Below are 24,995 nucleotides of genomic sequence, written 5' to 3' on the forward strand. Positions count from 1 at the left end.
CTGTGGAATGAATTAATGGAATTATAATGTATTCTTATAGGAAAATCCTGCTCGACATCCGACCGTTACGACTTACAAACAAGGTCTTGGAACGAATTAACTTCATATGTAGAGGTACCACTGTACAGACAAAAAAAGAAAAAACATAGTCAGAGGATACCTGAGTCCAGGGATCGCGTTAACCGAATATTTTCCGTCGTTGACCGATTTTTTAAAACGGTGACGGAAAAAACTGAAGTCCATCCGGCATTTTGACCGGATGCAATTCACACCCCAGACCACAGGGTGGCGAGTGAGCATATTAATTAGCTATTGTCTCTCTTGATGCATGACGTTGTTGGCCTTACTCTGAAAAATGTCAAGGCAACTGAGTGTCCGAAGTTTCTTCAAAAAGCCCCAAAACGACGATGGTGTTGATAAAAGAGGTGAAAAAACAGGGACTGCTCAAGCGGGCACGCAATTCAAGTCCATGCGCACCAGGAGGAAAGTGTGAGACTACGTTCAGGCCACAGCAGGTGAACTGTTAATTTCATTGTCCCATATGCTACATATGGTAGGCTACCTAACTACTGGGGCCACAGTCAGCTGTTTTTGTCACTGCGGAGAAAAAGTTACATATTCATCTGCTTGATGTGTGATGGCACGGTGTGGATTCTCTGTTAAGCTTGTTCGGACAGAATATTAATTTAAAATGAATGAAAACTAAATACTATTGAATATGTTGAAGCAGTATGCAATGTTAAGAGTCTTGTTAGCTGTAGGCGCACTATCCTAGACCCCTCACTATCCACTCGCGGGGGCCTGCGCTTGTCAGTGACGTTCCTTATTCTCGCCATATGATTATACAACTTTAACATTTGTTAATAATACGCTCTGTGTGTAGTATCATCCATCGCTTTTCCTTTTTAAATGGGCGACTCTTCTACGGCCAATCATACAACGAGAGCGAGCGGATAGTGAGGGGACCGCGCGCGGCTCTTAAGTGTCTCTGTCACGTGACTGTCGTAGCCGATAACGCGCTCGGCCAAATGGACACACAAGTACGGAAGGTGAATTATGCCAAACAAAGGGTCACCACAATGTCATTATCATCATTTTAAAAATTTAAGTGACGGGTAAATATAGATTATGACCGGATTTTTATGACCCTGTCAGTCAAAATGACAGACAACGAAAAAGTCTAGCGTACCTCTGCCTGAGTCTGATCTGATACCGGAGCAGGATTTTTTTTTGATAGTCAGTTGTTTTCTTTTACTTTTTTTTTTTTAGTGAAAGCTAATATTTAGGACAGCCCACATTAACTTTTTGTGGTCAAACCGTCCAAGCTCAAGAATGTATGTGTGACTCCACAACCTCCTCTCAACATCATTTTCAGCTCCACTAATTATCTCACATGCGAGCGATAGCCGCTATGTGCTCGGCTTTTCTCTTGTCTGCCGACAACACGCAGCTCTGCACACCGCAAACACACAAATACACTAGTGATGACGCTTATTTAGAGATGCGTAATGACTCGTTCTGAGGCAAGTCGAGCCGACCTTCTGGTCCAAGGTGACCACTTTGAGATGAACACACATCTTGTTGTGAATTGTGTTATGGTTTTCAGGTGTTCAGGTTTCGCTTGTTTGGAGAATACAATTGGTTTGACTGGCACTCCATGGCTTTGTTTGAGGATAAGCTACTGGGTCAGCTACTAAAAAGCTTGATTAAGAAGTGATTAATTTCCCCTGCCGCCACTTAACCCCTTATCAAGTGGCTTTGTTTGGTGCATTGATTTAAACTGCATAGTGTGTGGTTGCACTTACATGTAAAGCAGTTGTTATATTAACTAGAAATGAAACAACATACAAGTCCTTCTTAAAAAAAATTACCATATTGTGATAAAGTTCATTATTTTCTGTAATGTACTGATATACATTAGACTTTCATATATTTTGGATTCATTACACACAACTGAAGTAGTTCAAGTATTTTATTGTTTTAATGTTGATGATTTTGTCAAAAAAGTCAAGAAAAAACAAAAATCTCTATCTAAAAAAACAGCATATTTCATCCGACCAATACAGGATGCTTCGGTTTCGGCCTTAAGCTCATCCACAGTGTTGGGTCTGGTGTCTCTCAACTTCCTCTTCACAATATCCCACAGATTCTCTATGGGGTTCAGGTCAGGAGAGTTGGAAGGCCAATTGAGCACAGTAATGCCATGGTCAGTAAACCATTTACCAGTGGTTTTGGCAGTGTGATCAGGTGCCAGGTTATGCTGAAAAATGAAATCTCAGATGGAAGCATGAAGTGCTCCAAAATCTCCTGATAGCTAGCTGCATTGACCCTGCAGTTAATAAAACACAGTAGACCAACACCAGCAGCTGACATGGCACCTCAGACCATCACTGACTGTGGGTACTTGACACTGGACTTCAGGCCTTTTGGCATTTCCTTCTCCCCAGTCTTCCTCCAAACTCAGGCACCTTGATTTCCGAACAACATGCAAAATTTGTTCTCATCTGAAAAAAGTACTTTGGACCACTGAGCAACAGTCCAGTGCTGCTTCTCTGTAGCCCAGGTCAGGCGCTTTTGCCGCTGTTTCAGGTTCAAAAGTGGCTATGCCTGGGGAATGTGGCACCTGTAGCCCATTTCAGCACATGCCTGTGCACGGTGGCTCTGGAGGTTTCTACTCCAGACTCAGTCCACTGTTTCTACACGTCCCCCAAGGTCTGGAATCGGCCCTTCTCCACAATCTTTCTCAGGGTGCGGTCACCTCTTCTGGTTGTGCAGCGTTTCCTGTTACACTTTTTCCTTCCCACAGACTTCCCACTGAGGTGCCTTGATAAAGCGCTCTGGGAACAGCCTATTAACTCAGAAATTTCTTTCTGTGTCTTAGCCTCTTGCTTGAGGGTGTCACTGATGGCCTTCTGGACAGCAGTCAGGTCGGCAGTGTTGCTCATGATTGCAGTTTCGAGTAATGAACCAGGCTGGGAGTTTTTAAAAGCCTCAGGAATCTTTCGCAGGGGTTTTAAGTTAATTCGGTGATTTAGATGATTAGGTTAGTAGCTTCTTTTAGAGTACCTTTTCATGATATGCTAATTTTTTGAGATAGAGATTTAAAAAAATTTTTTTTTTTACTTTTTTGCCAAAATCATCAATATTAAAATAATCAAAGGCTTGAACTACTTCAGTTGTGTGTAATGAATCTAAAATATATGAAAGTCTAATGTTTATCAGTATATTACAGAAAATAATGAACTTTATCACAATATGCAATTTTTTGAGAAGGACCAGTATATGTATATACAGTATATGAAAAATTTCACTTACCAAGACTCTGATTTGTTATTAAAGCAACAAATATTAGAGTACTTGATGATATTTAGTTTTACAAATAACTAATTTTCCCTATTTTTGGGAGAAGGTAATTAATAAGTAAGATAAAGTACAGTAAAAATAAAGTAAAAGTAATAAAACGTAATAAGCTGCCACAAATCAGGAAATTTATCTATGTTCTACTGCTGTGTACTAACAGAACAGTTTTTTAGTGAAAGGAGGGAGTCTCTTTTCTTTGGTAGATTTGATGTTTATAAAATAATACCACACAATATTGTATGTGCCCTAAAGTATCAGTCATTCTCCTCAAAAATACAGTAGCTGGAACTATAGAGGTTGCCCTTCTTTGAAAATGTCTGGCTTTGAATGATTTAGGGCTTGCTTGCCCTATTGTGATAAACTATATTTGAAGTAGGACTGCTACAAACTGAACAATAATTGAACTACAAAAAAAAAACAAAAAAAAGTATATATTATATATATATATATATATATATATATATATATATATATATATATATATATATATATATATATATATATATATATATAATATAGTGGGGAAAATACAGTAGGTATTTAGTCAACCACCAATTGTGCAAGTTCTCCTACTTGAAAAGATTAGAGAGGCCTGTAATTGTCAACATGGGTAAACCTCAACCATGAGAGACAGAATGTGAGAAAAAAAAAAATCAGAAAATCACATTGTTAGATTTTTAAAGAATTTATTTGCAAATCATGGTGGAAAATAAGTATTTTGTCACCCAAAAACAAGCAAGATTTCTGGCTGTCAAAGAGGTCTAACTTTTTCTAACGAGGTCTAACAAGGCTCCACTCGTTACCTGTGTTAACGGCACCTGTTTTAACTCATTATCGGTATAAAAGACACCAGTCCATAACCTCAGTCAGTCACACTCCAAACTCTACTATGGCCAAGACCAAAGAGCTGTCGAAGGACACCAGAGACAAAATTGTAGACCAGCACCAGGCTGGGAAGACTGAATCTGCAATAGGTAAATAGGCTTGGTGTAAAGAAAACAACTGTGGGAGCAATTATTAGAAAATGGACGACATACAAGACCACTGATAATCTCCCTTGATCTGGGGCTCCATGCAAGATCTCACCCCGTGGCGTCAAAATGATAACAAGAACGGTGAGCAAAAATTCCAGAACCACACGGGGGATCTAGTGAATAACCTACGGAGAGCTGGGACCACAGTAACAAAGGCTACTATCAGTAATACAATGCGCCGCCAAGGACTCAAATCCTTCACTGCCAGATGTGTCCCCCTGCTGAAGAAAGTACACATCCAGGCCCGTCTGCGGTTCGCCAGAGAGCATTTGGATGATCCAGAAGAGGACTGGGAAAATGTGTTATGGTCAGACGAAACCAAAATAGAACTTTTCAGTTTCTAGTGTTTGGAGGAGAAAGAATACTGAATTGAACACCAAAGAACACCATACCCACTGTGAAGCATGGGGGTGGAAACATCATGCTTTGGGGATGTTTTTCTGCAAAGGGACCAGGACGACTGATCTGTGTAAAGGAAAGAATGAATGGGGCCATGTATCGAGAGATTTTGAGTGAAAATCTCCTTCCATCATCAAGGGCATTGAAGATGAGATGTGGCTGGGTCTTTCAGTATGACAATGATCCCAAACACACAGCCAGGGCAACAAAGGAGTGGCTTCGTAAGAAGCATTTCATGGTCCTGGAGTGGCCTAGCCAGTCTCCAGATCTCAACCCCATAGAAAATCTGTGGAGGGAGTTGAAAGTCCGTGTTGCCCAACGACAGCCCCAAAACATTACTGCTCTAGAGGAGATCTGCATGGAGGAATGGGCCAAAATACCAGCAACAGTGGGTGAAAAGCTTGTGAAGAGTTACAGAAAACGTTTGGCCTCCGTTATTGTCAACAAAGGGTACTTAACAAAGTATTGACATTAACTTTTGGTATTGACCAAATACTTATTTTCCACCATGATTTGCAAATAAATTTTTTAATAATCAAACAATGTGATTTTCTTTTTTTTTTTTTCCCACGTTCTGTCCCTCATGGTTGAGGTTTACCCATGTTGACAATTACAGGCCTCTCTAATATTTTCAAGTGGGAGAACTTGCAAAATTAGTGGTTGACTAAATACTTATTTGCCCCACTGTATATATACATGTATACATGTATATATTTAGTAACACTATTATTTAAAAGTTTTTGTTAGAATAATATGTGTTAGCCTGCTTGATGGTAACTTGACATCTCATGCGCTTCTTGTCGTACCTCCCGTCGGCTTTTTACAAACAAACTTATTAAAACCTGAAGCAAGAACACAAAACACATGCAGCATTAATCCTTAAATGCCGGTTGACGTGAGCTCTAAGTGAATAATAGTTTTTTTGTTGTTGTTGTTGTCACTAATAAGGATGACAAAAGGCGCAGCAGACAGTCTTGGAATAACACAATAAAGTCTTAGGTGTGCTGAATGCTCATGTTTTTATTTATTTAGCCAAATGTTTTTCAACTTCTCACTGTCCAATATTTAGGTTGTTCAAATTTCATTGGACCACTGTAAAGGAAACTCCTGTTTAGTATTGGCATTGTACATCACTGTATCTTTGTCATGTTTATGCTAACCGCTTTATTGTGGTTTAATTAACTGTCAACAACAACATTTAACATGGCTTGTTTATGAAATTTAAATTTCCAAACAACTGCCTTGACAAATGCAGTAGGTTTAAAAACTTAAATATATAGTGTATTTAATACAGGATATATATAAAGTACTGGGGGTACATGGCTTTGAAATGCAATTAGCTCACTTTTTTCATAAACATTCAAGATTAGGTGATGAATTTGGGTTTGTCAGATTAATTACGAGGTAGAGAAATGCTAAAACATTGAAAGTCAGCCAAATTTAGGCTCCTTACACTTGGACAAGTATGTGCTCTGGTTGGTAATGGAAAGTAAGTGATGATTGTGAGAAAAGATGAAACCATGTTAAAATGTCAAGAGACCCTTTTCTGGTAAAGACAGTCTTTTTCTTTTAGTAAGTTTAGGACATTCTCACAGAAAATAATATTCTGTGTGTCTTGAGTTAAGATAAAAGTGACTGAGTTTTATACAGTATACTAGTAGTGTCTAATCAAGTCTTCTTCAAACAAAAAGACAATTAATTTTTTTTTTTTTTTTTTTATAGCAAAGACAAGACAACCACAGAACCTTTTAAAGGCATCCAATAAACAGGCGTAATTATAATTATAGTGGATGGAGGAAGAACATGTTGAAATTCAGATAGATTATTTTGAATCTGATTTCATCAATTGAATACATTTTTCCTTATTCCCTTCTAATTCAAATTTAGCGACAAAGTAAAATCACGCTGATGCACTAGCATGTCTGGCCCTGCCACACCCTTTCTTCCCCATTTGCCATCCTGCTAAAGGGGTGTCAAGTTTCCTCCCTCCCTGACACACTGCCCGTTACCAACTATGACACAAGTAACAACAACTCCGTCCTTCACCTCATTGGACACCAGCGTGCTAGGGACAACATGATTGGTCAGAGAACCTCGCCAATGGGTTGGAGGTATTGACAAGCAAGTTTTGACACAAGGCAGCTCCCCTCGGATCTGATTCTGATCAGGAAAAAAAATGAGTGATAAGCTATATTTGGAGCTCCGTGTTCAAATAAGAAAAATACATCATGAGATTGAGTCTGGCTGCAACTGACTGCAGGGTTTCAGCTGTTATGATCAGCAATGTCACTAGGGCTGTCCTAAACGATTATTTTTCTCCTAATTATTCTGCACATTATTATAACTATATAACTTTTTTTTTTTTTTGTGCTAATCTTGCAATTACATTTTTTGTAGATGATTATTAATTCACAAAAACATTTTGGAACCCTGAAATTCTTGATTAAAAGTACAAATAAACAGATACATAACAATAATAACTCACAAATAAACAATGAGGTCAAATGCTGATGGCATTAACTAGTGCAAAAGAATGACATGTAAACTGATTTAGAACACTGTGACTTCACTTTTCCAACAGAATTCAAAACAATTCGTACTTTCTCTTTTTGCTGTATGTTTATATTGTTCTCAGCATTAGAGTGAGCACCAATAGAGTTATATAAATAGAGTCAGATTCACTGGAACGAAGTATGTGAAAAAAACTTAATGACACACGTTGATCGGACGCTATGACAGAGTATTAGGCCCCCCCCCCAAAAAAAAAAACGACATTAAAGTTTTAATATTGCAAGAAACGAGAAACAAATGTCGCATTATTGCGTAGGGGTAATGTGTGTAGCTGTGAGCCATTACGCACTTTACATACATGTACGTATGTTCGCTGGGAACTACGACGTAGCATTAGTATACGTTTTTCTATTGATTATAATTTGATTTATAGGAAGCAAAATAATACGGATGTCCTTATTTGTAAAACCGATTCTAAAACACAAGATGCTTTCAGTATTGTGCATTTTAACGGAGGCAGCAACGTGCTACGGAAAGTACGTAGCACCTAATTCAGCTTCATTAGCTTGACATTAGTCCCTAATACTCTGTCGTAAGACCCATACGACCCACATAAAGGCAACTTAAATAAAAAAATGTCGTTATATGGACTTACGATCCGCCAGCTTGTTGTCTCCTGTAGTCTTCCAAAATTATACCTGGGTGACAGTGTTTCAGATGTTCATTCACGGCCAAAGTGCTGCAGTAGGATGCAAGCTTGGCATTGCAGAGAGAGTTTACCCTCCTTTGTTTCGTTGAAATAAGTCCACACTTTGGTCACTCTGGTGCACTTTTTTGGCTTTGTGTCGCTTTCCCCGCTTGAATTCCGAGTGTCCGCCGTTCTCAACTTTCCATGCATATATTTTTTTAACCCTTTATTAATTGTCGATGGGATGGCGTGCCCGTCGAAGCTTTTACGTCCTTGATGACGTCGACTACGTCCACTAGTCGGGACAGCTCTAAATGTCACCTATTGGTTAGCACGTGGGCTACATACTTTCTGGCAACTAGCTTCATCCTTGCAAATCGCATCCTGTTTTGAGGTTCAATAATCGTGATCCAGTCCAATATACTGCAAGTTGTGTCTCAAACCTTAATACTGGGTAGCAGTTTTATGTTGCAGTGTCTCTGTAGATGCGCAGATCTTAATCACTGTTTTTAGGTATGATTCGGCAACTGTCATTTTATACCATCTAGTCGGGCAGTGTTGTGTAGTCTACTGTAAATGCATTTGTGTGCCTTGAAAACCAGTCCAAGGTGTATCTCAGTTCTTTCATTGAAAGCCTTGCAAATCTTACTGTGGTCATTTGTTCATAGGACATGGCCGATATGGATTTTTCTCAGGCTGGTAATCATCTGATTGCCGGAACTGTAAAAAAATATAGAATGAATAGATTTTTTTTTTTTTACTCACAGAATTACAGAGAGACACTTTGACTGCTATGCAATACAGTACTATCTTTTTAGTTAGGGGTGTGACAAAATATCGAAATGGTGATGTATCGTGATACTTTGTATCCCAAAAGGTTAGCGATATGCTCCTGCCAAAAATCGAGATATCGTTTTAAAAAGGTGTCAGTGTTTTAAAAAAAAAAAAAAAAAAAAAAGGGACCAACAAGTTGCTACCAAAATCTTCCACCATAATAGTGTCTCAGGTAACTCTAAGGCTGCCATTGAAGGTGCTCGACGCCCAATCCATTTAGACTGGGAACGTTCGTTCATTTAAAATAGGGCTGCAGCGATCGATTATTTTAGTAGCCGATTAATCGATGAACTATTTATTTCGAATAATCGGATAAGGAACATAAAAAAAATTAAAATGCCTGAACTGAGCCTCACACCGTATATTTATTTAAAAAAAGAGGATCAATGTACAAGAACAATTGGCAAACTTACATAGCAAAAGCCCGCTAGCTTAAATGCTATAAAATGCTAACACTTTTTTACAATGCTCTTAACAAATGGCTCAGACACATATTCTCACAAAAATGGCTAAATATAGCTTTAAACTAAAGTACGAATGCATTCAAAAAAATCTTAAATGCGAGCAGATGGATTCTGTTATCTGAACCAACCTTTACAAGTTACAACGTCACTTTAATTAAACGAATACTCGAAGCAGCAAAATTTATTTTGAATCTTTTTTTCTAATTGAATACTCGACTTAATCGATTAATCGTTGCAGCACTAATTCGACACCAGAGCATTCGCAGTCATTTTGTCCGATTTTTCGGGGCATTTACAGGTCACTTGCTGTTCATTTACAGGTCATTTCCTGTTGAGTTTGAGTCACTACCTAATCGTTTGGGTGATTACCAGGTCACTTCCTGTTCTGTAACTCAAAATAAACAGGAAGTGACCCATAAAATACCCCCAAATCAACAGGAAGTAACTGAAAATCAACAGGTAAATGACCTTAAATGGCCCAAAATTACCTCATTGCCTGGCATTGGCTGCGAATGACGGCCATAGACGTCCAATCCGTTTGAACTGGGAGGGTGGCAGCGAATGAACGAACGTCTACTAGTGATAAACTCCAATTCACAGCAGAAGCATGTTTTTCTGTTTATAAGTTGTTTGTAGAATATCCTAGAATGATTTCCTGACCAATGTATCGATAATCGTTGTATCGCCATATCGTCAGATCAACGTTATCGTGAGCTTTGTATCGCAAATCGTATCGTGTCGTGAGGTAACAAGAGGTTCCCACTCCTATTTTTAGTATTGTTTAACTTTGCAAAAAAAATGGCCAAACTCAGGTGATTTTTTTTTTTTTTTTGACAAGCGGCATGTGTTTTTGAATGTTATCTTTATCATAGGCTGTAATGTGTTAATAAGGACATAAAAAAGAACAATCAGCCCAAAAATCATTCGATTATATTGCTGAATTTAAAAGTGCTAACGTCAGCCGGTTCGGCTGGGCCCTAATTGTTTATCAATGTGTAGCCTGTGGTTGACTGGCAACAAGTTCGGTGTGTAGTCTGCATGAATGAATACATATGTCATCATCTAAATTGGCTCATCAACAGCTTTCATCTTCAATAATGAGCGACACAACAACAACAACTAACACCGCGCAGTCTGCTAGTCAATGTATATAATGCTGCCTTCTGGCAAAACAGTCATTTGCTCATTGGAAATCCCACAGAGACAATCAACAGGCCATCAAGTTACTCTTATGTCATTTCTCGCTTCAGTACGTTATCTGCTTCTCTCAACGTAAATGAGACGTCTGCTAAAACATCCCTCAAGGGTACAATAAACACTAATTGTAAGAAAAACAACTGCTTCCCATTTATTTGAATAGCATGCTGGTTGGCATTTTTGCCATTGCCATGGTGAACACCTGATCCAGACTTAGTTTTTTTAGACGCTTTTCACTTTTCCGTACCACTTCTGTGGCAGACATCCCTTTTTAAAAGCGCTTCAGAGTTATACAGTACACGTGCTGAAGAGTGATAAACATACGCACGCGCGCACACTGACGCTCTAAGCCTGCATGCGTGTCAGCAAATCTCCACCGCAGAATTCATGTAAAATCAGGATTGGTTTTTGCTCTATACTGCAATATTTCATCACTCAAGTCAAGTGCGCACAAGACTCTTCCCCCTTCTCTTCACAGTCTGCATGCGTTGATGAAAAAAATGAATGGAGAGTGTTGGGACTGTGTGTTTTTATGGTACACAGAAGGCAGGTTGAAAGGGCAGTGTTGCTGTTGAAAAATTAAAAAGATGTGACCATCTTCTTCAATAGCACATTTTTTTTAGATGATTTTTGGGGTTAACGCTCTAAGACTATCTGATGTGATGTTGCAGTTTCCATAAAGAATATATGTCAAGTCTTAAACGCTTTTTACAGCATCATATGAAATTAGAACTTATGTGTTTGTTTATCTGGCATGTGCATCACCTTTTGCAGCACATGTAGGTTATTGGGCCTGAGTTTGGTGTCATTGTATAGTTATGTAAAAAATATTTAGAATGTTTCGGAGCTAAATTCTTTCTGCTTTTACATTGCAATGACATCAAACACCTCTTTTAGAACTCCTCAGTATGCACGTCTTATTCACGCCATTGACAAATATACAGTACAGTGGTACCTCGACGTACGATCGCCTCGACACACGATCTTTTCAACATCCGACGTAAAATATGACTCTCCAGTTGTTTCTACGTTTGACGACATGCTCGAAATACGATGAGTTTCTTTGTTTTGCCTGAAGACGGACGCACGGATGATTGTCTTGTGAGAGAAATCTACATTGGATCCAAAAAGGTTAGTGCAGGTGGAGAAAAAAAAGAAAAGGTGACGTTTACCATGAAATGAAGATGTAAATGAAAGCAAAATCTAAGCATGGTGTGCGCATCAATGAACTGGGTCAACAATAGGGCCGTAGAATGTCGATCTCAGCCAGTGGTCCTCCTCCGTTCGCCAGTCTTTATAAGTTAAGGTGACAGTTGTTATTGTGGTAACATCGCCAAAGAAATCGCCAGCTTTGTCAGGTTTCTAATCATTTATTCCATCAACTTGCGCAACACTGACGCCAGCATCAAAACAGAAAGTAAAATAGAACCGTGCTGTCTTGCTCACCATCACGTCAGCCCTGCGGTGCGTTCAGGTACAGCAAAGAAAGTCAGTCACATTAGAACCCGATTCATTACATTATTACAGGTATTATATTATTATTACTATTATTATATGATTATTATGAGGATTTTTATTTGTAATTTATTTATTTTGCTCTTTGGAATTGCTATTTGCAATAGTAACAGCTAGAGGTGTGCAAAATTTCCGATTCTTAGATTATTCGCGATTCGGCCTTGGAAGATTCGAGAACGATTCACAAACATCCAAATTCCGATTATTGGAATATGCCAAGTAAAGCGAAAGTACAATCCACTCAGCGCGCCGCGCGGTCTTCGACGCAATGAAGAACGGAGCGAGAGTAGCTAAACATCATGCTTCTCATTACCCGGCCGCTCAGGTAATGCCAATGCTCAACTCACGGCTCTAGCTCAACTCATGCCACGATATAAAAAAACAACAACATACCTGACTGCTGCCGAAAAGCTGCTACAAAGTTCATCCACATAATGTTATGGTAGATATCATTTATATAGGACTAGATGCATTATAGATTCGGTAGCGTTAGCAGCAGATCTACAAAAAGCTAGATACGGGCGTTAGTAAACGGCCGCCATCTTAAAGCAGTACACTTCCCTGCAAGGCTGTTGTAGCGAACCTTCCAAGCGACCCTAATTAACTTTTTATCTAAAATACTCCCAAATCGGTAAAATATTGACTTGAATTTATCTTTAAAATAGTTTTAAAACTTTCACATGTCGAAAGTAGACAAAAGGGAAATTATGGAATAACGGGAGCAATTTTAACAACTTTAACGGTTGATTTACAACATTAAATTAATTGAATGTAGTTTAAAGCTGCTGATACAGAATGGGGACTGGAGTTTTTTATTTACCGTTATTTTTGTATATTTGTTTACTGCTATATGTTAACTTGATACTGAAATAGTAGTTTGGTTTAGCCTGAGAGTATTTTTGAACAATTTTGGAACTAATGTACAAAACACTAAAAAAAAAAAAAAGGAGGGGGGCGCATCAATAATCGTTTTATAATCGAATCGGAGCCTCTGAATTGTAATCGTAATCGAATCGTTAGGTGCCCAAAGATTCCCAGCTCTAGTAACAGCAGTATTTATTAAGGACTTAGTGTAGGTTTTTGGGCTGTGGAACAATATATATAGATATAATGTATTCTTATGGGAAAATCCTGCTCAACATACGGCCATTTCGACTTACAAACAAGGTCCTGGAATGAATTAACTTGGTATGTAGAGGTACCACTGTACTTGACAACACGAATGTTACCCATAGTAACGAAATATGAAATAATAAACCAAAGTATATCAGTGGGCGTGTGGTTAAGTATATCTACTGGCCTGTTTACTACAACAACATAATGAACAACCTGATATTATGGCTTTTAGTTTAGTTTTGCCACCCCAAGATTTTTAGAGCAGTGAATGAGTTACTGTAAGTTTTCAGTTTGAACTCTTCTCATGATGCAAATAGTTAATGTCATTTTGTTTGGTTGTTTTCCCATCTCTATGGTCTGTTTCTATTCTTATCTCATCTTTGCTTTTTCTTCTCCTCTAGTTGACGTGAGTACGGCAGCACTGCCCACGCAGGTGCCCCCCACGACCACATCGATCCTCCCTATGGACCTGCGGATGGTTGACCACCATCACCAACAGACCCCCTATGGTTTACTCCCCCAGCCACACCCTGTGCCACCCACCTCCACCGTGTGCCCCACATCGAATGAACCGGGCAATGGGCCAGTCATTAGTAAGTGCTAGTGTTCTCTGAGCCATGAGGACTCTTTTCATGTGCTGTTCGAAGCACATTTTTAAAATTTATTTTTTTTAACCCCTCTGTAGGCCACCAAGAGCAGCAGCTGCAGCAGGAGCTGGTGGCCCTTAAACACAAGCAGCAGCTCCAGAGACAGCTACTTATTGCTGAGTTTCAGAGGCAACATGAACAGCTGTCCAGACAACATGAAGCCCAGCTACATGATCATATCCAAGTGAGAATCCTTGTGTCTCTCATCTTTGTTCAGTTAATAAACACCGCTTTGTTTGCATTTTATTACACCGTATTGAAATATAACCACACCAAAGTCCTGTTCGGTCACTACACAGTAAAAAGCAGCCTGTCATTGTTTAAACTGGGTGTCAACATTAATGTTTTTCACTCTTACTGAATGCAGCTTGATTTCATACCTTTACCAAAACATAAAGGTAATCAGTTTTAAACAAACAAACAAAAAAAAGACATACACAAATGTTGCTAACCTAATTATTTTTACTTGATATTGTCTAAAATAAATATCCAGGCTTTCAATCTTGAGACAACAAAATGTAGCACAACTCTCGCACAGTGAGGGAAGAAGCAATTGAGCGTTCGAAAGACTTATTGAATTCGTTCTCATGCTATTTTCACCACTTGGTTAATAGTGTGTAAAAATAATAGATGACGCGAGTCCAGACCAATGGTATTGAGTTGTGAAAAAAATATTAACTCGACCATAAACACAGGGTTTACTAGTATGTAATTAAAGACAGTCAGACAGAAAATGTCCAAAGTTTGGGATTGTTTTAAGTGCTATGAATGTTTCTTCTAAAACAAAACTACCCTCTCTTCCATGACAGCACATCAGTGATTGCCAACACCAGTTCGTAATGGTAATTTAAAATAGTGTAAGATATTGTAATGCCTTCTCAAGTGGATGAAAAAAGAACACAGTCATTGGGGCACTTTCAGTTGATCTATTAATCAAAATAAGCACGTAATAAGTGCATTCATGCACAAACTACTACTACTACAACCACAACTGATACCAAGGCCTTTACAAGCAGACAGCTAAAACCTAATCCTTGAATCATTGCCACCCCACCCCACATTATGTAATTCCTCAGTTCAGCCAGTGTTACTCTCCCTCTCCAACAGCAGCAACAGGATTTGATGACGCTGAAACATCAGCAGGAGCTGTTGGAGCATCAGAGGAAGGTGGAGCAGCAGCGCAATGAGCAGCAGTTGGAGAAACAGCACCGGGAGCACAAGCTACTGCAGCTCAAAAACAAGGAGCGGGGCCAAGAAAGTGAGTAAAGAAGAAATCCTCCCGAAAGGATCGTTTGACGAAAAGGAATTTTTTAATTTTGATGTAGTCAGTTTCCATCTTTTGGGAAAGTCAGACTCACTTTGTGACAGAAAATGTTGTCAAGCCTTTTTGGGCATTTGTCTGTAATTTTGAACCCAGAAACTCACTTTATTGAGAACTAGACCTACTTGTTGTTATTATTCTAAAAGGGAAATATTTGAGCATATAGATTTATTTGTATCTAAAAAATATAGTTGTTATAATAAAAAAAAAACAACTAGTGCTGTCAAATTTATTGAGTTAACGGGTGGTAATTAATTTTTAAAATTAATCACGTTAAAACGTTTAATGCATGACCGGAATGACCCGCTCATGCATTGCCTCAAACAGATTACAATGAGGCATTTGGGAGATAAGAGGCAGAGAAAGGTGTCTTGTTTTGTGCTTTTTCTTAACAAAGGTATACCACACGCGAAATGCTGGCACTTTGTTTCTTTATTAGCACATTCAGCTTCAACAGTAACACAGCTTACGGCTCTCGGTAGGCCGTAACTCTAACTCACTCCTGCATCATGTGAGTAAACAACATTGGCGCCGCGTGCACTTCAGGGTGCCTCGGATAATTCTATATCAGAATATTACAAAAGGTGAGTGGACACAGGCGGTCATTGGACCGCGCCGTTTATTGGCATAAGCTTCGGCAACTCCTTCACAACAAACATAAGTATCATTTAGTGAAAGCACAACAAAAATAATACCTCTCAAAAAAAAATTATGTTCACCAAAGAAAAGCGTTTCAATCTGTATTAATGAGGCCCTATTCTCACACAGTTAAACACAACAGTGCAAAGAGAACTGGCATTTCCAATCAAAATAGCTATGCAAAATACACCTAAAAGTTACTCAGACTTTGGTCAAACTCTCTTCAAACATTTCGTTTAGTTCAACAAATACACCGGATGGCAATATTTAGTCACAATATACAAACTATCAGAGGTCTCGTACGTTGCGAAGCCAGCACTTAAATGACTGTGAAGTACAATGGATGGACAAGTAAACAGGGAACAACGGCATCAGTCGAGGGACAAAACACACTATTTGGCTTAATTTCTAAGTTAATTTGAAAATCGCCATCGACACCTTGTAGTGTATTTTAATCGCTACCTTACGTAGTTAAAGAACGGCAGGGAGCCCATGTGACGTCCCGCTCGGCGACGTCAAGAATGGCGAGCTACTAGTTTACTTTTTGCTGGAAAATTTTTCAAATTTTATTAAAACGAAAAAATTAAGAGGGGTTTTAATATAAAATTAGTATAACTTGAACTAACGTTTATCTTTTAAGAACTACAAGTCTTTCTATCCGTGGATCCCTTTAACAGAAAGAATGTTAGTAATGTTAATGCCATCTTGTGGATTTATTGTTATAATAAACAAACACAGTACTTATGTTGAATGTAGTCCGTAATGTAATCCGTCTTATCTTTCCATTCCAACAATAATTTACAGAAAAATATGGCATATTTTACAGATGGTTTAAATTGCGATTAATTACGATTAATTCATTTTTAAACTGTGATTAACTGTATAAAAAATTTTAATCGTTTGACTTATATGTCACACACTATATGTAATGATGTAGTGTACAGTGATCCCTCGTTTTTTTTCGCGGTTAATGGGGACCAGAACCCGCCGCGATAAGTGAAAAAACGCGGAGTAGCACCCCCCCCCCCAATTTTTTTTTTTTTTGTGCATTTTCATGTATTTATTCGGATTTAGCATTGGAAAGAGATACAAGTAAGAAATGTTTTTTCACTTTTTTTCCCAAAGTATATATAGTTTAGGTTAGTGAGGAATCAAGTCAGCTGTCTTGGCACGCGAACTAGCCACGTTAATAGCCTCGTTAACAAGCCTACGTTATAGTAGTTGTTTTACCGACGCTAGACTCATGAAATACGCTCGAGTGTACTCTCGTAGCTGGTGGGAAACGTTGATGACAGCGTTTACTTACCGTCAATTTTGTATAGTGACGTATGATGGTCACGTTAATATGAAATTATGCTGTAGGTGTAGCCTGCACGTCGGCTGTCCTTCCTCCTCTAAGCCGCAGCCGTCTCTCTTTTTTCGGCAGCCGAAATACTCCCATGCCAAACTAGACTTTTTTGGGTTTTTTTTTTTTTTGAAAAGTGTAGTTTCAACAGGAACAGCAGTATCACCGACAGAGCAACAACCGGAAAGGAAGAGGTGAGCGCCGCTGCTCCAAGCCATTTCTCGCTGCATTTTGGGCAGCTAATAGCTAATACCGTACTGTAGTATGACCGAAAATTTTAGTGGTTTTGAAACTGTGACGTTTTCATACCACGGTAAACCTTGAAACCGGTAACCAGCACATGGTTATTTCAGAATAGGTTTTCCCTTTTGAATGTTCTCACTGTGTTTGTCTCAGGTGCGGTGGCAAGCACCGAGGTAAAGATGCGACTTCAAGAGTTTGTCCTGAACAAGAAGAAAGCCCTGGCTCAGCGAAACTTAAACCACTGTCTGCCCAATGATCCACGTTACTGGTACGGGTGAGTGTCCAGCCTCAAATGTACAGAGCTCAGCAAATGTAGTAAACCACCACCGGTTAGTGATGTTTGTTCAGTTTTAAGTAGTCGGATGTCAGGTTTCGTTCAGTACTTACTTCTCATTGAGGCCCAGCAAGTTGGTTTGAATTTAGGAAGTAAAAGGGGATCCCCCCCCCCCCCCCCCCCCACCAGTTTTTCCGTTTCTGTTGAAAATGGCTAAAACCAAACATTAGCATTTCTTGAGTTTCAGATTTTTTTAGTGTGAGTGTTTTTTGAGAAAGACATATTACGACTCCTGCAGTTCAGACTTTGAAGAATAGAAATCAGTCAAATGTTTCTGGCTGGAAACTTTGTTAATGTTACTTAACTTGTCTTTCTTTTCTCCTATCTGCTTTCCATTTCTCATCTTTGTGGCTTATTCTTCCTCTATTTGTCCAGGAAGTTCACCACTTTGTCTGGTGAAGCGATAGAGGCGAATAATGAATGCAAGTCTCATTTGCTTCAGCTCTACTTGATATCTTTCCCCATTCCACCCACATTGGTTTTCATAATGCTACGGTTGACCCTACAGACAAGCTTTCATTGTCACAGTTAGATTGGTAGGGATGAGTTGAGAGAACTTAGAAAATAATTGGCTCTCTGAGTATTCCTACACGTCCTATCCATTTTGACTGGGAGGGTGGTAGCTGCCGTTCACTGCCATCCTCTGGATGGATTTCTAGAACCATAAATAGCGCTAAAACATGAGTATTCATTCCCAGCCCTTGCAGTTTAAATGAATTGGGTTAATTGCTGCCAATGGTAGGCAATAATTTGGAATACTTTAGTGCAATATACTAAAATATTCAGGAAAAAAAGGCAGATGTTTTAGTTATTTTAATAAGCCACCGTTTAAGCATTAACACTGTACGTAGATTTTGGGGGGGAAACTGTATCACCGGTATATTTACAAGTTTGTTCCTGAATATTTAAGAAAAAAAAAGAACAGTTCTAAAACATTCAAGGTAAATCAAGTTTAAGTTGAATACAACTGTAATGGTCTTCAAAAATGCACTGTCATCTATTTAAAAAAGGGAGTTTGAACATTTCATTCAGTTAATATTTCGCTCACCACTCGAGCGAGCCTGTGTACCACTGGTGGTAGAGTACGTGTGCCTCATTTTGAGAACCCCTGCACTATGTAACTTGCGTGATCTTTTAATATTTTCGTTTTTTCTTAGGAAAACCCAACACAGTTCTCTGGATCAAAGCTCCCCTCCCCAAGCGGTGATGTCAGCATATCACCATGCGGTGCTGGGTGCATACGACTCCAGAGACGACTTCCCACTACGCAAAACAGGTAATAATGTGAACCCCCACTTTTTCATCAGATGGGCCAAATAACAAAAATCTGCAACTGACATAACATAGTATAGTGAAAAGCACTTAAAATTGAGCACCTTAACATGATGCTAATCAGTTGAATTATTTTGAAAAAGATATTAGATATAAAAAAGATATTTTCCAGATAATAAACCCCCTTTCACATATACCTGAACACTGTTAAAATCCTGGGATTTAAACGCTTAGCCCTTGTGTGTGAAAACAATTTCCTGGGTTAACTGACACGGAGATTACGCAGACATTTAACGTGTCGCGTCTTAATATCATGTCCGGGACTTTCCCGGGACGGGGCGTATGTGAAAGCACGTGTTTGATTTCCGGGTCACAGCACGATGGCTGATGTTGTAAATATGGCGATATATTATTCCTCATATTCCTCATTCCTATATATATTCCTCTTTCATCGCAGTAAGTGAAAAAACGGTAAACAAACATCACAACTTTCAAAGGGGCAAACTGGAAATGGGAAAATTTAACTGAAAACATAACGACATTAAATTGCTACTGGATCGTAAAGCTGAGGAAGAGAGTCCATTGTCCATTTTTTGGGAAATGTGTGATTTATTTTGTTGCCAATGTTAGTGTCCACAACTGCGGAAACAAGGTTATACCTCAAATCAGAAAACAATGGAGGGATGCGTTCAAGGGTTTGTTATATACAAACAAAAATACGCGTGATCACGGAAAAGGGGGAATAACACAATGGGTCCGTGACAGTAGGTCGAGGGGGATCAATAATACTAACCTAAGCGGTAGGCAGAGAGCTGATAAGACAACAAAACAAATTCATTCAAATACCAGCACAACATAGGGGATTTCAAAACAAAGGGCGGCAGGTGAACAAGCTAATAAATGCACAAAATTCGAGAGTACAAGGTATTGAATGGAGCCCAACGAGTTAATTTGTCACCACCCTTCTCTTGGATCACCTGGGCTTCAATACAGCCTAGATGAGCTTGAATTGGCTGCAGGTACGGCGTCGGGAACACTCCCACAATCGGCTCTGTACCAAAACACGATCTGACCAACAGAATGTGACAGCTGATGCCGGCCAAAATTGACGTAATGTCCGGGTTATAAAATTACGCCAGCAATCCTCCCTGCACACAGAGCTCCGAGTAGGCAACACGGGACAAGTCAGTGAAAGTGTCCAACCCGCGTCGTTCCCGGTATATCTCTCCATGAGTGAAATCAATGACGAGAGTAAATCCCTCGTCACCTTACATGGGAGTTCACTGGGGTATGTGTGTGAAAGGGGCTTAAGTCGCACTTTTTTTCCCCCATAGTTGGCTGGGCCTGCAATTTATATATTGATACTATACATATATATATGGCGGAAAACATTCAAGTGACTTGAAGTTCTGCTCTGAGACCCCCAATTTGGCCAATTTCAAAATTGTCCTACATGCATGTGTGATACATCATTGTAAAGCTTAAAATCTCAATTTTCTTGGGGAAGAAAATTTTTGAACAGGAGGGCATGACATTTTTTTTTTTAAATTTTTTTAAACCCCTAAACTTTAAGGTGAAAACATGAGAGAACATAATTAAAGAAACCCTGATTTTAATGATACACTATTATCGCGTACCTTGTTTGATCCAAAAACTCCGTTTAGCATGTCTCACCGACTTTTTGGGGAATATATGGGTGAAACAAGGTGCACAATGCAGAAATCGCAGACCTCAAGGAGTGGTCGAGATTTTTTTTTTTTTCAAATATATACCTTTTTAAACTCCCCCCCCAGTCCCCCCCCACCCCCCGTTTTTATTTGAGTGGATCGATTATTTATCATCTTAAATATCGGGGAAAATGCGTCAGTATAAAAAAAAAAAAAAAAATACAATTAAGCGATGGTTATTAGGTAGAAACCTGGGACCTATTCACAGAAACTATTTTTTTCATTGCGACGTAATTTGTTTAAAAGTTTAAAGTGTGCCAGTGAATAATTTTTTAAAGTTTAAAAAAATAATTTTTTTTAGACTAAATACGATACATCGATTAATGATTCTAAGCTAAGAATGATAGACATTTTGAATAAGAAATATGCGTACTTACTTACCTTCTTTTTATGGCTGGGTTGAAACAAAAGCTGTTGCGCTGTGTCTGTAAACGGGGGCCTCCAGGGTAAAATGGACCAATTAAAAATCGTTCAGGGCCATGAAACTGCTATTGCAGCATATAGACATATTGTTCTATCAAACACAACAGTTCTTTTGGCTTAAAATAAAGCAGTTTATTTTTAAAAAGTGCAAGAGCAAAACTGCTTTTTCAGCCTTGGTGCAGTTTAAGTGATACTGAAGATGAAGACGTCAATGGATTTGGTAGTGATTTGGAGTGAGATCAGGAGTTTGTTTTGTATATCGTTATCTGAATAATTGTAGTTATATATGTTAACAGAAACCTATTTAGCACTTTGTTCTCTGTTTTATCACTACTATTTCAGTGATCGCTGGCGGGCAGGCAGGGTGGACCCAAATGCAGGGAAACGGAGGTGGGGCGGACATGCGTGGTACAAAAATGTTTAAATTGAGGCTAACGATAAACCAAATACTATACAACCAAAAGGCAAGGGGATTAAAAAAAAAAGCACGTTGGCAAACAAAATACTGTTGTATAATGGTGTTATATTTAATGTTTGTGCTTTGTCTCTGATTAAATAATATGATCTCCCCTAAATTCGACTTAATACTCCAGTGCGACTTCCATGTTTTCCCCTCTTTGTGGTGCATTTTTGGCCAGTGCTTATAGTAAAAAAAAAAAAAAGACTGTAATTTAACTTGTTGAAATAAAAGTGCATAGGTATTGTGTGCGAGATATTTTCTTTTTTTATATGCTGAAGGAAAACTCATTCATACATTATGGTTTATTTTTAGACCATGTTGCCTAGCCTCGCTTTCCATTCACGTTTGGACATATCAGTCCTGGCCTTTTGGATTGATTGGCTTTAGTGCCTGATGCCCTATTGTATCTTCGTTACAGTGAAGAAAATAAGTATTTGGACACCCTGCTATTTTGCAAATTAGAAATCCTGCTGGGGTCTGAAATTTTCATCGTTGGTGCATGTCCACTGTGAGAGAGATAATCTAAAAAGAGAAAAATCACAGAAATCACAATGCATGATTTTTTAAAACAATTTATTTGTGTGATACAGCTGCAAATAATTATTTGAACACCTGTTTATCAGCTTGAATTCTGACCCTGAAAGACCTGTTACTCCGTCTATTAAAAGTCCACCTCAGCTCCGTATATTATATTATCCTGAATCAAATGCACTTGTTTGAGGTCGATAGCTGCATGGAGACACCTGTCCACCCCATACAATCAGTAATACTCGAACTTTGTAACATGGTCAAGACTAAAGAGCTGTCCGAAGACACCAGAGACAAAATTGCACACCTCCACAAGGCTGGAAAGGACTACGGAGCAATTGCCAAGCAGCTTGGTGAAAAAAGGTCTACTGTTGGCGCAATCATTAGAAAATGGAAGAAGTTAAATATGATGGTCAATCTCAATCGGAGTGGAGCCCTATGTAAGATATTATCTCGTGGGGTCTCAATGATCCTAAGAAAGGTTAGGAATCAGCCCAGAACTACATGACAGGAGTTGGTCAATGACCTGAAAAGAGCTGGGACCATTGTTTCCGAGGTTACTGGATTACAAAGTTACACTAAAGCGTCATGGTTTGAAATCATGCATGGCACGGAAGGTTCCCCCGCTTAAACCAGCACATGTCAAGACCCCTCTTAAATTTGCCTATGACCTATGATGCATAGGAGTCATGGGAGCAAGTTTTGTTGTCAGATGAGGGCAAAATAGAACTTTTTGGTTGTAATTCCACTAACCGTGTTTGCAGGAAGAAGAATGATGAGTACAGTCCCAAAAACACCGTCCCTACTTTGAAGCATGGAGGTGGTAGCATCATGCTTTGGGGTGTTTTTCTGCACATGGTACAGGGTGTGTGCACTGTGTTAAAGAGAGAATGACTGAGGCCCTGTATTGTGAGATTTTGGGGAACAACCCCCTACCTTCAGTCAGAGCATTGAATATGGGTCGTGGTTGGGTTTTCCAACATTACAATGACCTGAAGCACACAGTCATGAAAACCAAGGAGTGGCTCTGTAAGAAGCATATCAAGTTTCTAGCATGGCCTAGCCGGTCTCCAGACCTAAACCCAATAGAGAACCTTTGGAGGGAGCTCAAACTCGGTGTTTCTCAGCGAAACCTGACTGATCTAAAGGAGATCTATATGGAGGAGTGGGGCAAGATCCCTCCTGCAGTGTGTGCAAACCTGGTGAAGACTACAGGAGACGTTTGACCTCTATAATTGCAAACAAAGGCTACTGTACCAAATATTAACATTCATTTTCGCAGGTGTTCAAATTCTTATTTGCAGCTGTATCACACAAATAAATAAAAAATCATACGTTGTGATTTCTGGAATTTTCTTTTTAGATTATCTCTCTCACAGTGGACATGCACCTACGATGAAAATTTCAGACCCCTCCACGATTTCTAAGTGGGAGAACTTTAAAAATAGCAGGGTATTCAAATACTTATTTTTCTTCACTGTAAGTGTGGTCAGTTTGTTGATTGAACTTGAACTTGATTCACTAGTTGTTTGTTGTTATACTGTGATGTGTGTTAAGATTGATTTTTTTTTTTCATCCTCGACTTGCTCTGGTTCAATTATATAGGTTTAGAGCAAAGATAGGAAACTAACTGTATTTAAAAAAAATTTTTTTTAGCCCTTTTGCACCTTGCTGCTCCTTACCGATCAGTCATGGTAGTACAACTGATATTTTTAAGCCTTTTGGGTGCTGTATTGGTAGCTTAATTTAAAGTATACAACACAATAAGAGTGGTAACAGCTCATTTATTTTGTTTATTTTAAGTCTTTTGTTTTAAAAATAGATTACCTAAGATCAGAGAAGTCACTTTTTTGTACACAATACAATGCTACAGTATGCCTGGGAAGGAAACATTTTTTTTCTAGTAGGAAACTGTAATTTCGCCCTGCGATTGAATTATTAGGAGAACATTTGGCTCAGGGCCTCTTGACCTCTGGACTTTGCTAGCTATGTAAACAAAATGACATATTTATAGACCAGTGACTTTCAAAGGGATGCCTTCATTTGTGTAAAATATACATAACACAGAGCATTTACTGTGCATGAAACATTCATTCAGAACAAGTGCGTCATCATAGATCAGATCAAATAGGCAGTGCACTGAATTGTCTTCAACAGGACGTTTGGAACAGAGGATGCTACAGTTTTACGCTCGTCTGACAAACGCCGCTGTCATGCATGAAGTTTTTTTTGTTTCGGGCGGGTGACCCATTTTAGTGACGTTCATGTGAATTATAGATATGCTGAAAATTATTTTCTGTCTGGTGAGCTCAGACATGCAGCAAAGTGCAACAGGCGCGCATTGTCCAAATGCTGTGAGAGGCTTTGCTATACTGGCTCTGAGCAAACACAGAGACACTTTTCAATGCACTTCCAGGACACGGTCATTGTCGCACACACATATTAATACACACACTTAGTTTCAATATTTTTTCATTCCATTTTGACATTATACTTCCTCTATGGTCTAAAATCAGTAGAAACTGATACTGCTTGGGTTTATTAACTTTGTCCCACCTCAGTAATACCCTCAAGCAGATTTTGTTGTTGCAGATTTTACATTAATTTATTCACACACACATTCATTTTTACAAAATGTGTACATCATATCATAGTGCTGAGCCAAGATTATGTGTGAGTCAGGTCTCCTTAAGAAGCTACTAAAAGCTTATAGTCAGGAGCTTGCTATCTATCAGCAAATCTTTCAATCCTGATGAATTTTTGATCTTTCCTCAAAACTGCTGACGTTTACCAACACTATTGTTGTCAAATATGTCTATATTTTACTGATTGAAGTATTGTTATAGTACTGTGGTGCTTGGTTTAAAAAGTTTGGTTAAGGTGCGTATGACAGGAGAAAAAAAAGTCTTTAATAGCATTATTATGTGAATTAGAATCA

General features: G+C 38.8%; 1 protein-coding gene across 6 annotated transcripts in view; it reads left to right on the top strand.

Moving 5' to 3' along the window:
* Positions 1–24,995, top strand: part of hdac4 (histone deacetylase 4) — a 177,809-nt gene that overhangs the window by 66,405 nt on the left and 86,409 nt on the right. For 4 of the 6 annotated variants that reach the window (XM_057851935.1, XM_057851931.1, XM_057851932.1 and 1 more), the window contains 5 exons: positions 13,520–13,711; positions 13,804–13,949; positions 14,873–15,023; positions 17,467–17,587; positions 18,805–18,923. In XM_057851935.1, coding sequence (XP_057707918.1) covers positions 13,582–13,711; positions 13,804–13,949; positions 14,873–15,023; positions 17,467–17,587; positions 18,805–18,923 — 667 coding nt within the window. In that variant the 5' untranslated portion in view covers positions 13,520–13,581. The remainder of the gene's footprint in view (positions 1–13,519; positions 13,712–13,803; positions 13,950–14,872; positions 15,024–17,466; positions 17,588–18,804; positions 18,924–24,995) is intronic. The other 2 variants (XM_057851934.1, XM_057851933.1) reach the window with 2 other exon arrangements.

Source organism: Corythoichthys intestinalis, chromosome 12, assembly GCF_030265065.1.
Source record: "Corythoichthys intestinalis isolate RoL2023-P3 chromosome 12, ASM3026506v1, whole genome shotgun sequence".
NCBI lineage: Eukaryota > Metazoa > Chordata > Actinopteri > Syngnathiformes > Syngnathidae > Corythoichthys > Corythoichthys intestinalis.